Here is a 16,554-nt window from a genome sequence, read left to right as displayed (position 1 = left end):
TATACAGCTGGATAAGACTGAATATATATATGTTTGATCAGTCCATGACGATCATGGTGTATACGAATGGTATCCACAATTCGTGTGATATTTGTTAAAATGAAAGTTTACCCGCGTCGAATATCGCGGTACTCGCAGTAGATTAATTTATAACATTTTCTTTATGATATTATCGTAACGTTATATTAAAAACAAATTGTGTTACATGGCGAATTTGTTTTCTTCAATAGTATAAACGAAGACTATAAACTGAAGAGCTCTTTAATGCCACTGGGCTTGAGAACGAACTGAAAGTAAATACACACTCTCTTGACATGTCATTTTTATATTACAAATTTTCATTTTTTCAAACACATTTGTTTGTTTGCTATACTCTTTAATTTTTCTAATTATTTTTTATTGTATACAAAACAATACAATTAAACTCAAAGAGATGATGTACCAATTTGCTTTTTAATTGATGCAGATAATTAAAGTTAACGTCTAATGATAAATTGACTTGTTGTTTCTTATCTATAAAAATGATTTTGTATTTCTTTAAAATTTCACAGATTTGTACAACTGAATAACTTTCAAACCCTTAAGTTGTAGATGTTTTACTTACAACTATTTTTTTATACAAACTTCTCATAAATGTTTTTATACAAAATCTCATAAATGTATTAAGTAAGTGTATAATATATTTTTTCAATATTATCTTAATTTACTCTATTAATTTCAAAATTATTTTATGCTTATTATTATTTATTTCTTAATTATATGTCTTATACCAAACTAGTTATTGAATATCAAATAAATAAAATGTGATAAAATAGGATTAGGTATAGTAGTTCTTGTTTTCTAATATAATATCTACTTTTAGGGAAAGGTAGTACACAGTAGAAGAAGAGCTGCTGCAGGTACTTTCGATACTTGTGGTGGTCGGTGAATGGTGTTGCAGATAGACTCGGTGTGGGGCTGGGCGTCACCCCCACTGCGCCTCCAGCTAGCTGGAGGGACCAGGGGTGCGTCAGGGAGACCAGGGGCAAGTGTCCCATCCTCACAAAGGATGGGTGACATGGTTGTAGAACGTGCTACCTCTCCAGCACGTTTAAGTCATACATCGGAAAAGCATCCTCGTGCTATGCTTACTGAACTCAATGTTCTTCGTCGTCATAGAGAATTATGTGACGTTGTTCTTAACATTGGTTCTAGGAAGATATTTGCACATAGAGTCATTCTTTCTGCTTGCAGTCCTTATTTCAGGTAATTTTCCTTCTTATTCCAAATATTGAATGCAAATAATACAAAATATACAACACATATGTTAAATTTGTTTGTATTTGTATTACAGAGCTATGTTTACTGGAGAGTTAGCAGAATCTCGTCAAACTGAAGTTACAATACGTGACATAGATGAATTGGCAATGGAATTACTCATTGAATTTTGCTACACTTCGCACATCATTGTCGAGGAAGCAAATGTCCAAACTCTCCTTCCAGCAGCGTGCCTTCTTCAGCTAGCAGAAATTCAAGATATATGCTGTGAATTTTTAAAACGACAATTGGATCCGTCGAATTGTTTGGGTATAAGAGCTTTCGCAGATACTCATTCATGCCGAGAACTTTTACGTATTGCTGATAAATTTACTCAACATAATTTTCAAGAGGTAATTTGTAACTAAGTTTAACAAATTAATAAATATTTCTTCAACTATTAATCTTCAATTTGATTAAATATTTCAATACTATAATATTTTTCTTATTCTCTTGTGTAGGTGATGGAAAGTGAAGAATTTCTGTTATTACCAGTTGGACAATTAGTAGATATTATATCATCGGATGAATTAAATGTACGAACGGAAGAACAAGTTTTCAGTGCTGTAATGAATTGGGTTAAATATAATGTAACAGAAAGAAGACAACACTTAGCACAAGTTTTACAACACGTGCGACTGCCACTTTTAAGTCCAAAATTTTTAGTAGGCACTGTAGGATCAGATTTATTAGTTCGTTCGGATGATGCATGTAGAGATTTAGTTGACGAAGCAAAAAATTACTTATTATTACCACAAGAAAGACCATTAATGCAAGGACCCAGAACACGTCCTAGAAAACCTACGAGAAGAGGCGAGGTATTATTTGCTGTTGGTGGTTGGTGTTCTGGTGACGCTATTGCAAGTGTAGAAAGATTTGACCCAAATACTGGAGATTGGAAAATGGTTGCACCAATGAGTAAACGAAGATGTGGTGTTGGAGTAGCGGTTTTAAATGAATTACTATATGCTGTTGGCGGACATGATGGACAAAGTTATTTAAATAGTATAGAGAGGTATGATCCCCAAACAAATCAATGGTCGTGTGATGTTGCACCTACAACATCTTGTAGAACGAGTGTAGGTGTTGCAGTTTTGGATGGTTATCTTTATGCAGTAGGTGGTCAAGATGGAGTACAATGTCTTAATCACGTTGAAAGGTAGATTACTTTTGTATTTTATTTACAATATCACACACATACAGTGCAAATATACTGTTATTATTTATTATTTATAATTCTCATTGGATGATTTATTTAAATTAACAAATTATTTTAGGTACGATCCTAAAGAAAACAAATGGTCAAAAGTATCGCCAATGACTACAAGAAGATTAGGAGTAGCTGTTGCTGTGCTTGGTGGTTATTTATATGCTATCGGCGGGTCCGATGGACAATCGCCTTTAAATACTGTAGAAAGATATGATCCTAGACACAATAAATGGTCTCAAGTATCTCCAATGTCAACTAGACGTAAACATTTAGGCTGTGCAGTATTTAATAATTTAATTTATGCTGTGGGAGGACGCGATGATTGTATGGAGTTATCTAGCGCAGAAAGATACAATCCTCATACAAATTCATGGAGCCCTATAGTAGCCATGACTTCGAGAAGAAGTGGAGTATGTATATTTATACATTTATTTTTAAGTGTATTTTATCTTAATGCTTTAAGATACCTTTACTCTTTATTGTTTTAATTAATTTTATTTACTCACGTGTTTTGAAATAGGTTGGCTTAGCAGTAGTGAATGGTCAATTGTATGCAGTAGGTGGATTTGATGGAACAGCATATTTAAAAACGATTGAAGTATACGATCCAGAACAAAATCAGTGGAAACTATGTGGTTGTATGAATTATAGACGACTTGGTGGAGGTGTGGGAGTTATGCGAGCTCCACAAACTGAAAACTATATTTGGTAGCTCAGGCTACCCTCTTCAGCCCAAACGGCTGAAACGCCAGTGACTCCTCTTACGCCGGTAACTCCTGTTACACCTGTAACTCCCCCTGCTCCAATATCGGTTCCTATTGTTATAACTAATTCTAGAAAACGGTACCGTCGTTCAATGAGCATTATATGAAAAAAAAACATTTGCATTTTACAAAGAGATTTTGCCTTTCTGCCGATGAAGTCTATCTCTTAAAAAAATATTTTGTATAAATATTTTCAATCATAATTTATATCAGGGACCGAAACTGATATCTAAAATATAAGTATAGAATCAATCTATACGTCTATTTGCATCGAAAAATCATTTTTTATGATACCAGAGAGTATCATATTGTTATAATAATGAGTCCACTTATAGAAAATTAAAGATGCCTCAATAATACCAACATTAACATATGATGTAGCAAGATTTGTAATTACATAATAGATTAATTGAGAATCGGTTCCTGATTGAAAACATTATTTTATTACTTATTCTAATTTAATTAATAATATATATATAACATTATTATATATGAATTTACTCTGAAAGATTATTGAGATTTTTTGGGAAAAATATTTCTAAAATTTAAAATTGAACTATTTTGGAAGAAAAAAAAATGCAAAATCATTAAAATATTGTTTTGTATTTCTAATTAATTGGTATCAATGTATTTCTTATATGAAGACTTATATTTGATTATCTTATTTCTGCAATATAATCCAGTATTGCTTCTTGTATTTTCATTACTTTAGTGTTGCTGTCATGCCAGTCCTTTATAATAGCAACAAATGTATATATACTGGATAATGTCAATAATCTGTGCATACTATAACAAATTTGATTATTTGAAGTAATATTTAATGGATATTTTGCTTTTTAGTAGTTATTTTAAGAAACTACCAAAGTAAATGTATATTTTTATGTTCTTTTTTTTTTTGTATCTATGAGACTGATTGATCAATTTATGTAAATGTCAGGTTGTTAAATTGATTTTTTGTCATAGTTATATCACTCATCATTTTGTGATAAAAATGCTTAAACATTGGATGTTTACTTGAAATTTATTCACAACATGCAACTATATCATCATAAATAATATATATATATATATATAATTATCTTTATATTTTATTTTTTGTATAATTTTCAGTTATACGTTATGTGTATAGTTTCATCATTTTTTATTTTTATGTTAAATTTAAAGTATCAGCTTTTAACACAATGCCTAATACTGATTTTTCAATTTAATTAATTTATGATATTAAGTGAAGAAAATACTTTTTATTTAAATATTAAAATTTATATTATTTATAATAAATTACTGCCTTTTTTCTTAATTGATTAAATGTTATATTATTTGATAAGTTTTCATATAAAATTTATTTGTATCTCAGCATGTAATAAAACATAGATTCCAGTTTTAGAGATAAGCGCTAAATTATTGATGTGCATTAATTTCATTCTGTAAAAGATACTCAAGTTTTTATTATGGATAACAGAAGATACATTTAAACAATGATAAAAACATGCACGATTTCATTGAATTATATAAAGTTTTCATTTATTAATAGATTAGTAAATTAATCAAACATTTATCTTTCTTAAGATGAATTCTATTTTTGTTAGAATATAAATTTATTTATTAATCATTTTTTTGGTATCTATAGATATTATGAAAGCAATAGAACTAAAACACACAATACATTTTATAATAAGCAATGCATATTGAAATATGCATAACACCTTTTATGTTATTAAAGTTAAAAAATGCAAATTAATAGTTATCAAGCTATCAGTCTCATTACACAAAAATTAACAGAAGTAGAGGATTTTCTTAGGAGCATATTATTGTTTTATTTTAAGTAGATAATATATCACACGACACTTTAAAAACATGTATGAATTTCAGGTGTATATAATAACAAAGACACCAGAATATAAGATCATAGAGCAACACCATTTTCAAAAAGTGAACATTTACATAGCTGTTGTATTGATGGAATTCTTTTATCAATTTTCATAAAATTACAGAAAAGGCACTATATAAAATTCTTTTATTCTAAATGCATAGAAAAGTACTATTGATGTACAAAATGGTGATAGGGATCATTAAGAAACAATTTCATATTGTAACTTATGTGATAATAATCTAATAAGAAACAGCAAATTTGGCTGCATATAAGCAATATTTTACTAATCATGACAAACGTTAATTGTTAATTTATTTATTTGAACAAACAAATTTATAAAAAAAGAATTCGACTATTATATAAATAAATAATTAAATAAATAAACCATATGAAGGTATCCAAATTTTCTCTTGTTCTGTTACATATATGAGATTGTTGTGAAAAGCAGGATGCATGTCTAATATAAAAACATTCAAATAATATAATGTAGCATTTTCTGATAAACCTATTGATATACATATTATTACATTATTCTCCGTTCATTTCTTTTTATATAATATTCTCTATGAATACATGAAAATCTGCCAGTCATAGCATATTTTTTAATTAGTTAGTAAATCAAAAAAGAAATTAATTATATAGAATGTAAGTTGTATTCGCACAAGCATTGTTTGCTATCGTGCCAGATCAAAAACACACCAATACAATTCTGTTAATAGATTTATATATTTCAAATGGTACAAATTACTATAAAATATTAAAATTATAGCTATATATATATATAGCAAAATACTGTGTTTCTCCAAATTATAAACTGAGAAATATATATATATATATATATTGAATGATTATCTGTAAAAGATATATCTGATATAGTATACTTTTATTTGAAATGAAAAATGAATATAATTATAAATCAATATAATGTTTCATGTTGATTTATATCCATTAATTCATTCTTTAATTTGTACAATTATTATATAATATCAATTTATTTCTTCAATCATTCCATTAATATATATATATATACATACATATATATGTTGAAAATTGATCTTACATATACTTTGCAAAATAATGTTCACTAAGCAAGACTGGCCTAGGTTTAAGATTTTAAAATATCAACATACATAAAACAAACACATTTCCATTAGAAACTTTTATAGTAATTACATGCATCAATTTGTTTATAGGAAAATTTAGACTTAACATTTATTGAAAGATGGTTTCATGAATAAATATGAGAATATGAGAATGTTAAAGAAATGTTGACTCTTTATTTCAATCATTTGAATTTTTAATATCCTATTTTTTTTTTTTGTATTATTATATACAGTTATAAAAACAGTATTGTTAGCTTCAATTTATATAATTAAATTAATATTTCATAAATATATATACATATATATGAATGTTATTAAATTACAGTTATTAGTGAAGTATTTGTTAATATTCAATATATGCATATTATATTCAACATTCTGATAGATTATTTTTAAAATCTTTCTTTTAATATATATTTTAAAATATATATCTTAAATTAAATGCATAAAAAGAAAATAAATTTTAATTATTTTTATTTACATGATACAATTGTATATAATATTATATAATGATAAATTTGTACATTTTACTATTATAATGCATAATAGTAAAGAATTATAATAAATATAAAAATGTTAATAACAATATAATAAAATACACATAAATATAAATTATTCCAAGGAGAATGCAAGAAAATATCACATAATTATTTATCAACAAAATACATTTCTTAGAAGTCCAAAAAACTTAAGATGGAGAACTGCGCAGTAAAATAAGTTTATAGTGTAAGCAGTGCTACTTTTATACATTTTTTCTCAAATATTTATTTTAATGCATATCTTGTTCAAAATTCACTCAAATGATTGAAAAAATTGTTAATATTTTATTTTACTCAATTACTATTATAAAAACAAAATAATCAAAGCATTAATATTATTTTAATACGTTTATAATTATATTTACTGTTGCTTAAAAATTTGTTTGTAATTCGGTGTCAATAACTAAATTACTCATTTTACAGTATTTTTCTCATTGACAGAAAATTTCACTTTTCTAATCCATAGGTACATTTTGAATCATACACTGTGTCATAAAAAAACTTACTCTGTGGATTTCGAAAACATTATAAGCGAGGATAGGCTAATGGCGTCTTCCCAAACTGCAAATAAATTTTCAGACAACTATAAATACTTTTGAAAATGAAAAGAGGTAAAAGTTATAACCAATTAAATTTTGATTTTTTTTAAAACTGAAATAATTTAAATTTTAAAATATAAGGGTTGACCAATAAATCCGTAGGGATTTTTGTAAGTAAATAAACTGCAAAAACTGTATGGACTTATTGATCAACTAAATAATTATTTTTATATTTTTATAACTTTTATTATAAACATAATAACTCAAAAAATAAATAGAAATATAAACTTTTGGACATATTTCGATTAATTTTGATTATGTAACTTTAATCAGCAGTATAGCCAACAGCAGACTTTATAACGTTATGTCGTTCTTAACCTATGTTTGTGATATACCATTAATACTTAAATTACAAATCTTTTACAGTAATTATTATTAAAAGTGATCAATTAATTCGTACACAATCTTATTGTTGTTAATTTCTTAAAGTGTTTTACATATTTAACAAGTTAATTTTTGTTAGCTACATTGCAGACGAGTTATTGGCCAATTAAAATTTATTAGCAATTAATTGAAATTATTTATAAATATATTTAAAAACTGATTCAATATTTTTATTCAATGTTTTTTTTTATATAGGTTATAAATATTGATCAATAATATCATTTTTAAATGTTTATTAATTGAAAAGTGAAGTACATAAACAATTAATATTTATTTATTATATTTGTTTATTTTAAATAAATTTATCATACAAAAATCTAGTAATTTTTTACTGAATAATATAACAGTTTACTGTTAAAAGTATATTTATTATTGTTTCGTCCCTACTGGTTTCTACTATTGTATCGAATGTAGATGATAAAGTTATGTCCCTTTAGGTTTTCATATAATACAAATTCAAGTTGGGCGTACGAGGTGTGCGCGATTAAGTGTAGGAAACATTTTTAGGAAAAGTGTAGGAAACAATTTTAAACAAAATGTAGAATGTTAATAATCTAATTAATTTGTAAACTTTTAGCAACAGTGTTAGAAAACCTCGTATTATTTTACATTTGAAATAAGCTATGGAGTGATTTTTAAATAAAACAAAAAATTAATTTATTTCCATTTACCAGAGTGCAAATTTTTTTTAATATTCAAAATAATATCAAATATAATAATTATGTGATTTGCATTATTTTAAACTAATACAAAATAGAGAAAGATATTTTCTATAGAAAGTTGACCAAAATCTAGATAAGACGGCTTCTCAAAAAAAATCCTATAAGAAGATGGCGGAAACAGAGGAATTAGAGGTACGTAAAATATTGTTGTGACAACTTAGTAAATAATATATAGATGATTTATCAGCGGTAATTTGAGGGATAATAATCCACTGAAATACGAATCTGTGATTAGCATCATTGGACTACACATGTTGCCCTCTTGTAGTTTTAATTATTACTTGATTGTATATTTTGTATACTGACACAAAATATTGTTGGGTAGAAAAAACTGCTGTTTAGTCACGTGTTTCATTTGTAAAAATATTATTGCTGTGCAAAAATATTACAATCAAACGTTAATAATGGAAGGTAATCAATTTTAATTAGTAAAAGCTAATTATTGAATATATTTTTGTTCATTAGCAATGGCTAACCCAAAAATGTCGCTTCTCAGATTGTGTGTCCTTTTATTTTAATCTATATTTAAATTTACCATAGACCTTACTAATCGTGTGTTTATTATTTTATGGTATTTTATTTTAATACGTATGTATGTACATATGCAAATATATACATATATATATATAGAAAATATACGTATGTATATACATATGGAAGTATATATATGTGTATATATCTTTACATATACACACACATACACATACATACATACATACAATGTCCTTAGCCATTTGATACATAGTAAATTTATATTACATATTTTATAAAATTACAAGTATATAATATATGAGATATTAAAGATGGTACAAATAATAGTAAAGATAAGAATTTTGAATCCCTAAAAATATATTTATAAAAATTAATTTAATATTTTAAAAGTATGATATAATATTGTTAATAATTATAATAATCTTTTGATATACATATTTGTTGCTTTTATATTTGTCGAAGTTTTGTAATAATATAAATTATTAACTTTTTTGTCCAGCATTTACTTTTTTTTTTTCAATAAACGTAATCATATTATTTATTTTAAAATTTCTAGGTATTATATATATTCTATTCAATTGTATAATATATCAAGCATGTTCTTTTCTATTTGGCATGGAAGTTTGAAAATGTAAACGCATGTACATGATTTGATTTTCATTACAGAATATGATATTAAGTTTCCGAGTATCTGAGCTTCAGATGCTTTTGGGTTTTGCTGGTAGAAATAAATCTGGCAGAAAAAACGAATTACAAGCAAGAGCGTTAGAATTATTGCGTCTCAGATCACATCCAGTCCAGCTTAAAATACGAGAATTATACAAGACAATACAGTAAGTAAATAAAATGTTTCTCGATATTAATATTGAGTTTATATTGTTTTGGTAACTTATTATTATTATTGTTATTATTATTATTATTATTATTAATATTTGAATTTATCATCATTTTTTCGTTTTATGAAAATACATAAAAAGAATCTTTTCAATTGAAAAATTAAAAATACTACTAGCACATAACCCAAATATTAAAATGTATTGTGTATGCTCAGCTTTATTCTTTTTAATTAATTTCGTGGTTCATTAAATTCAGGATGTGAGATGTCTGAAATTTATTGACATTAAATTAATCATTATTTCTTTAAAATAAATCATTCAAATATAACAAATAGTGTACATGCGTTCATATATATTTAAGGTGTACAAATAATTGATAATTATTATATATATATATATAGAATATAGAACATATACTGCTTAAAAGAAGTTTTACAATTAATAAACATAGATTGAAAGTTCGACCTTTTCTGAGATATTTGAATATTTACATATATGTGTGTAAATATATTTTTAAAAATATAATAATATTATTTTATATAGAGCTGATCAATTAGCAGCACATCAAATGTATGTTCAAACGGATACAACTGGAGATACTCAAATCGATCAAAGTATGCATTCTAGAAGCTATTATACAAGGTAATTAATTATTACTATTATACAAGGTATTAATTGTTCTCTTTGGTAAAATATTTTCAATATTAACAATATAATTTGTTTATATAAAATGTCTGTAGACAAGCTATTGGTCAACAGCAACAAGCACAAAGTGCAGTTGCTTCTGAAAAAGAACTTCCACCTGCCCATCAAGCTTCATTACCTCAAAATCCAAGAACTACTGCAGTATATCAGTCTCCTGGGTATACAAGTGTAGCACCACAAGTATAATATTGTTATACATATTCCATATGGTTTATTATAATCCATATAAACTAATTTGAATTTATTATTTTAGAGAACAAATACACCATACAATCCGTATCCCCCATATACACCTAAAGTATTGCCAGTTCCATTACAAATACCTTCAGGACAGTACCCTGTTCATCCAGATGTAAAATTTAAAAGATTACCTTTTTTCGATTTAATGGCCGAATTATTAAAGCCATCAAGTTTAATGCCACAAGGATCAGTAAGATTACAAGAAAATTCATTTATGTTTCATTTAACACCTCAACAGTCGACTGACATAGCTAGTTCTCGAGATTGTCGTAATGGAAGCAAAATGGATTACATGGTACAGGTAAATTACTTATTCTAGAAATATATATAAATTCATGAATACTATTTAATTTTTTTAAATTTTATTTGGATATATAAAATGTAGGTACAGATGAGGTTTTGCTTGCAAGAAACATCATGTGAACAAGAAGATTATTTTCCACCAAATATATCTGTAAAAGTTAATGGAAAAATCTGTCAGTTACCTGTAAGTAAAGCCCAAATAAATAAATATATATATATTTTTATAAAAAAATATAATTTCTTAAAATGACATAGGTCTTTATTAGTAAATTCCAATAATCTCTCTATTTATATGAACAAAAACAGCACGTAAATGGAAGCATTAAAATGAATCCATGTAAATGTACGGATTACTGTACAAAGATCTTTAAAATCATATGATAACTATTAAATTTAATAGTTCATTATATTTATTTAGAATCCCATACCTACTAATAAACCTGGTGTCGAACCAAAACGACCACCAAGGCCTGTAAATATCAGTCCTTTGGTTAAATTATCGCCTACAGTGGGAAATCAGATTAATGTTTCTTGGTCATCTGATTTTGGTAGACGATATGCAATTGCTGTATATCTTGTAAGAAAGCTTTCGAGTTCAGAGTTATTATTAAGATTAAAAAACAAAGGTGTTAGGCACTCTGATTATACTAGAGGATTAAGTAAGTAAACCTATTTTATGAATTAAAAATAAAATATTTAATCTTTTCTCATTGAAACATTTTGCGTGTTATTTTTTTTAATTATGTATTTTAATATTAATATTTTTTCTAATTTTTAGTAAAAGAAAAATTAAATGAAGATGCTGATAGTGAAATAGCTACAACATCACTCAGAGTATCATTAGCATGTCCTTTGGGAAAAATGAGGATGAATACACCATGTCGAGCATTAACATGCTCCCATTTACAATGTTTTGATGCTTCATTATTTTTACAAATGAATGAAAGAAAGCCTACATGGAATTGTCCAGTATGTGATAAGCCAGCGTTATATGATAACCTTGTTATTGATGGATATTTTCAAGAAGTTTTAAACTCCAAGAAATTATTACCAGATGTCAATGAGATACAATTGCTTCAAGATGGTTCTTGGGAGAACTTAGTGTTAAAAAAAGAAAAAGATAGAGAAAAACCGGAAACAAAAGTAGCAGCTAATGTGCAAGATCACAAGATTGATGTCGACACAGTTGATATTGGTAAGATATGATGATAAATTACATGATAAATTACATATAAAATGTTAAATTGATATTTCGATGAAATTTTTTTATTTTTACTTAAAAAAAGAACAGTCCCGCTCCTAAAATCATTCTATATGTATATTTTATTTTAATTATTATTTTTATAATATATATACATATTTCTTTTTTATTTAGATGAAAGCGGTCCGACGTTACCGATAGTAAAGGAAAAAAAACGTACAGTTCTCATTGATTTAATATCAGATAGTGAAGAAGATGACGAAGATTCTGTACCAACGCAAAGTACAAAAAAGCATCATATTAGTTCAAGTCCTCAAAAGAAATCACAAACAAGTTCTATCAGCAGTACAAGTGGACCATTAAATTTCATGGTAATCGATTTAGAATAATTGTCTTTATAGAAAAAATAATGATATTAAAATTTAAGAAGGAATTATTTGATCTGCGATTTGATCATTATAAATTTCATACACAATGTGCAAAAAAGAAAACATTTAATAATATTATTTTTGACATAATTCTAAATAGAAGATTATTCATTTAATTTTATCATTTATTTAAGCATTCCTTTATTTTATTATCCGATATATATTTTATTTTATAGAACCTCATTGTCACAGATAACTTTACCATTATTATTTCTGTATTCGATATACTTAAAAGTAAAAAATCACAAACAATATATTATGTGAAAAATAAAGTTACCTTTCTATAAGCGAAGACTTCCTTAAATGGGATGATCTCAAATCTTATTACAATAATATGGATAATGTAAACTATTTATTTACATCAAAAGCAAAGAAGTGTATATAATATATATACGCAAATTTGTTTTCTCATTATTTACGTATGTTATCGCACAAACATATATATATACATACATATATATATGTATATGTATATATGTATATATGTATATGCGCATTCGCTTTGTATCACTTTTTCAACTATTAATTACTAATAAAGATTTACAATTGTGTATATTTTAGTATTGCAAACCTTTTTATGAATTGATTTGGTTTAATCATAAGTACTTAAATTAATCAATTTAAAATATTTATAAATTGATGTTTACTTTTAGAATAAAGATTGATTACGCAGTTAATACGTCTTCGTATAGAATCTTATGTTAATAATGAAGTTGTCTCAGAATTTACTCATCTGGTAATAAACTATCTTCCTTGGGCGGATACATATAATTACGTAATGATATTCCAGAAAGTCGTTGGTCCACAGGTTCTCTTGTATCATATAAGCTGGGAGCTTGAAATATAATGCCCAGTGTACCTCCAATACATGCAAATGTAAATATCCATAAAAAGAATCTATCTAAAACCATAGCTACAAATTTCCAGTCTTCTATTACCTATAAATATACATATGTAAATGTAGCACATTTATATTATTTAGTATATAAAAAGAAAAACAAATATTATTATATAACTGTACTTCATTATCTTTATCTGCATCTTTTATATGTTGTGCAATAAAACGAACTCCTTTTAATGCTGATATTACATCTGGAGACAAATGTCTGGGCATTGTATTTTCACTGTCAGTAACTAGAATAATATTTCAATATTAATTATTATTAAATAGATGATAATTTTCTTATAAGATAAATAAACTGAGATTAAATAATAGAATAATCTTTGATATAAAATTAAGTTAAAAGTGTACCGGATGCGTGAGGTATATGTCGAGCATCATCCTCTCTTATATTTTTATATGTAGATGTAACATTTTCAAATCCGTCTGTACCTTTCAGTTCTAAAGGATAATCACTTACGCTGTTGCAAAATTAAATTGTATTTTACCATTATAAAGATATTATATTAAATATACATTTTTTTTTATAAAAATAATATAATTTACTAATATAAACATACCTAGAATCAATTTCATTAGTGTATCCATTATCGATATATGTATCATCATATTCAGGTGTAGAATATGGTGTTCTACGCATCATTAAAATTCTTGGCATCCAATTTAAAAATACTTGTCTTACCCAAGGTGACATATTGTGTGTTGAAGGAGATCTTAAATAATTTATTCATTTATATGTGTAATTATATATTTAACTTATTTTATTTAATATCATTTATTTTTCTTACCTGAAATGGACATTTAGAACACACACAGTGATCCAAATAGATAAAGTTACTAATATCATTGTAAATAATAAATATTTTCCAAGAAGTGGTATAGCTAATGATGTTGGTGGAATTATCTCAGCTAATAGTAAAAAGAATACAGTCAAAGATAAAAGAATGGAGGAGCATAATGAGACCTAGACAAATAAATATAAAACATTATAGTTTATAAGTATCATTTATATTTATATATATACTTAATATCTTTTTTATAAACTTACTTTTTCACCAGAATCACTTGGAAGATAAAATACCAATACCGTAAGAAAAGTAATACCCACACATGGGATTATAAGATTTACAGTATAAAACAAAGTTTTCCTTCTCATTGTAATATTGAAAGTAATATCTGCGTTATTATATAGAAAGTTAAAATAATATAATTTTTTCAATTTATTTATATTAGATAATATTAATTGTTTCTTTAATAAAATAGATTAAGTAGTGGAAAGTTTTGTTTACCAGAATATGGTTCACTACAACAAGGATAATATTCTTCATTACGAGCTGCAGGAACTTCAAGAATATCCCATTCAACTGATAAATAAAAATCAGTCAGATCTATACCAATTTTTACCAAATTGCTACCAGATTCTTGTGCCATATGCTTTAGATCAACCTGTTTGTAAGGATCGCACACAGAAAATAACATTAAATTAAAAATTTACTAAAATATATTAATATATGTAACAAGATAAATGAAACATTTATTAAACTTTATGACCTGAACTCCATTATAAGTCCATGAACCAAATTTCATAATACAGGATTGTTCATCAAAGGGAAAATATTCAACATTAATTTCACAGGATGACTTGTAAATGGCTGGTGGTTTCCAAGACACTTCACCTGTATATTTTAGTGTAGCTTTTGTCATAAGTGTTACTTCATAATTTCCATCAGCACTGTCAAATAATAACAGTTTAAAAAATCATTTTCTTGTGTTCCATATTTTGTTCTCTATTATAAAAACAAAAATCAATATGATATTTAAACAAATATAATAATAAAAATGACAACATAGCATAAAATTCTAGATTAATTGAATAAAGAATTATATCTTTGATATTATTTACTTATTATATAACACAATGTCTGGAAGCCATATATTTTCAGAAGGCACATATAACATTTCAACGCCACCATATTCTTCTGGATCCCACTGTAATTTGTAGTCAAACCATTTCTATTGAAAAGAAATAATAATCAATCGTGTAGAGAATATTAAATAATAAATTATAATTAAACTATTACTTCTACTTTATACTATTATATCTTACCTGCTCTACCCAGACATTAGTTGTCATAACTTGATTCTTCAAGTTCTGTAAAATGTTAAAATAAATAAAAAGTATCAATATACTTATTTATCCTTAAATGCATCGTTTTTTATCACTCTCTTGTTTAATTTGAATAGTAGGTTTGATATTATACCATCTCGATTAGTTGTGATAGTTTTAATCCCAGCCATACTGTCAGAGTTTCAGTGTTATTAATGACTGGTCGAATAAGTCTATTATAATTAGATAATAAATCATCATAAAGTCGTTTTGTATCTGGATTTGCTTCATATGTTTTCAAAGCTGCTGCACCTGTTACAAAAATGAATTTCTTAATATTCTACTGTTTCTATCAATTATATTTAGTATGTTACATTATCGAAATGAATATATTTAAATTAATTTATAATAAGATTCTTTTTTCAATTGAATAAACTTAGAAACTGACCATTCACAACACTGAAAATATTAAACACGATAAATGCAAGTATTTGCATCTTATAAGCTTTTGGCACGTACGAGTATAAATGGGTGGGGTACTTTGTGAACATTGAATATAAAACTTATAATGTGACGGCAGTTTTAGAATATAACTTAATTTATATAAAATAAGAATAAAAAATTATAAAACGTGCAATATTAAAAAAAATTAAACGTGATAAGCAGAACACGGGTATCCCGTAAACTACTGTAAATGCAGTCAAGTGCTTTTAGATCGATATCCGAAGTTAGCGCCATTACCCCTATGTGCAAAGAGAAGTCAATGATTGGCTATAACAGTTTACGCGACTAATTCAAATTTTGGCGCGATCATGAATTATATATTTCTTTAGAGTAGAGGTGAAAAGTATTAT

At 26.0% G+C, this 16,554-nt stretch overlaps 3 protein-coding genes across 8 annotated transcripts; 2 read left to right on the top strand and 1 right to left on the bottom strand.

Annotated features, from left to right (window-relative positions):
• Positions 1-39: 39 nt before the first annotated feature.
• dbo (Kelch-like protein diablo) lies at positions 40-6,351 on the top strand. Of its 2 annotated transcripts, XM_015325877.2 has the most exons (7): positions 40-293; positions 552-666; positions 863-1,245; positions 1,334-1,649; positions 1,758-2,455; positions 2,574-2,916; positions 3,027-6,351. In XM_015325877.2, the coding sequence occupies exons 3-7, from the start codon at positions 929-931 to the stop codon at positions 3,216-3,218; spliced, it is 1,866 nt and encodes a 621-aa protein (XP_015181363.1). In that variant the 5' UTR covers positions 40-293; positions 552-666; positions 863-928; the 3' UTR covers positions 3,219-6,351. The 2 variants fall into 2 exon arrangements, with proteins under 2 accessions (XP_015181363.1, XP_015181362.1); XM_015325876.2 differs by lacking the exon at positions 552-666.
• Positions 6,352-6,887: 536 nt separating this feature from the next.
• Su(var)2-10 (E3 SUMO-protein ligase Su(var)2-10) lies at positions 6,888-13,247 on the top strand. 5 transcript variants are annotated; one of them, XM_089169754.1, is made up of 10 exons: positions 6,888-7,393; positions 8,561-8,619; positions 9,646-9,812; positions 10,359-10,457; positions 10,556-10,700; positions 10,774-11,061; positions 11,146-11,247; positions 11,482-11,722; positions 11,842-12,258; positions 12,439-13,247. In XM_089169754.1, the coding sequence occupies exons 1-10, from the start codon at positions 7,384-7,386 to the stop codon at positions 12,651-12,653; spliced, it is 1,743 nt and encodes a 580-aa protein (XP_089025880.1). In that variant the 5' UTR covers positions 6,888-7,383; the 3' UTR covers positions 12,654-13,247. The 5 variants fall into 5 exon arrangements, with proteins under 5 accessions (XP_089025880.1, XP_015181367.1, XP_089025881.1 ...); XM_015325881.2 differs by having other exon boundaries at positions 8,523-8,619; XM_089169753.1 differs by lacking the exon at positions 6,888-7,393 and having other exon boundaries at positions 11,152-11,247.
• nAChRbeta2 (nicotinic acetylcholine receptor beta2) lies at positions 13,028-16,437 on the bottom strand. The gene is made up of 12 exons (XM_015325888.2): positions 16,149-16,437; positions 15,855-16,012; positions 15,701-15,745; positions 15,497-15,606; positions 15,145-15,325; positions 14,883-15,039; positions 14,642-14,769; positions 14,382-14,557; positions 14,154-14,306; positions 13,945-14,054; positions 13,714-13,826; positions 13,028-13,630 (listed from the first exon to the last, which is right to left on the bottom strand). Exons 1-12 carry the CDS (start codon positions 16,249-16,251, stop codon positions 13,418-13,420), a joined length of 1,647 nt encoding a protein of 548 aa, XP_015181374.2. The 5' UTR covers positions 16,252-16,437; the 3' UTR covers positions 13,028-13,417.
• Between the last annotated feature and the right edge of the window lie 117 nt (positions 16,438-16,554).

The sequence above is a fragment of the Polistes dominula genome, unplaced genomic scaffold, assembly GCF_049000335.1.
Source record: "Polistes dominula isolate Pdom_NZ unplaced genomic scaffold, Pdom_raw_medaka contig_49, whole genome shotgun sequence".
NCBI classification, from domain to species: Eukaryota; Metazoa; Arthropoda; class Insecta; order Hymenoptera; family Vespidae; genus Polistes; species Polistes dominula.
This window is presented reverse-complemented; position numbering and strand designations above follow the sequence as displayed.

Excerpts from the sequence above, each read along its gene's own strand:
- nAChRbeta2 (XM_015325888.2), bottom strand. The coding sequence starts at position 16,251 with ATGTTCACAAAGTACCCCACCCATTTATACTCGTACGTGCCAAAAGCT. Across the intron at positions 15,746-15,854 it reads TATCACAACTAATCGAGATG|AACTTGAAGAATCAAGTTAT; the intron begins GTATAATATCAA and ends AACATTTTACAG. Across the intron at positions 15,607-15,700 it reads CTAATGTCTGGGTAGAGCAG|AAATGGTTTGACTACAAATT; the intron begins GTAAGATATAAT and ends TCTTTTCAATAG.
- dbo (XM_015325876.2), top strand. The coding sequence starts at position 929 with ATGGTGTTGCAGATAGACTCGGTGTGGGGCTGGGCGTCACCCCCACTG. Across the intron at positions 1,650-1,757 it reads CTCAACATAATTTTCAAGAG|GTGATGGAAAGTGAAGAATT; the intron begins GTAATTTGTAAC and ends TCTCTTGTGTAG. Across the intron at positions 2,456-2,573 it reads TGTCTTAATCACGTTGAAAG|GTACGATCCTAAAGAAAACA; the intron begins GTAGATTACTTT and ends AAATTATTTTAG.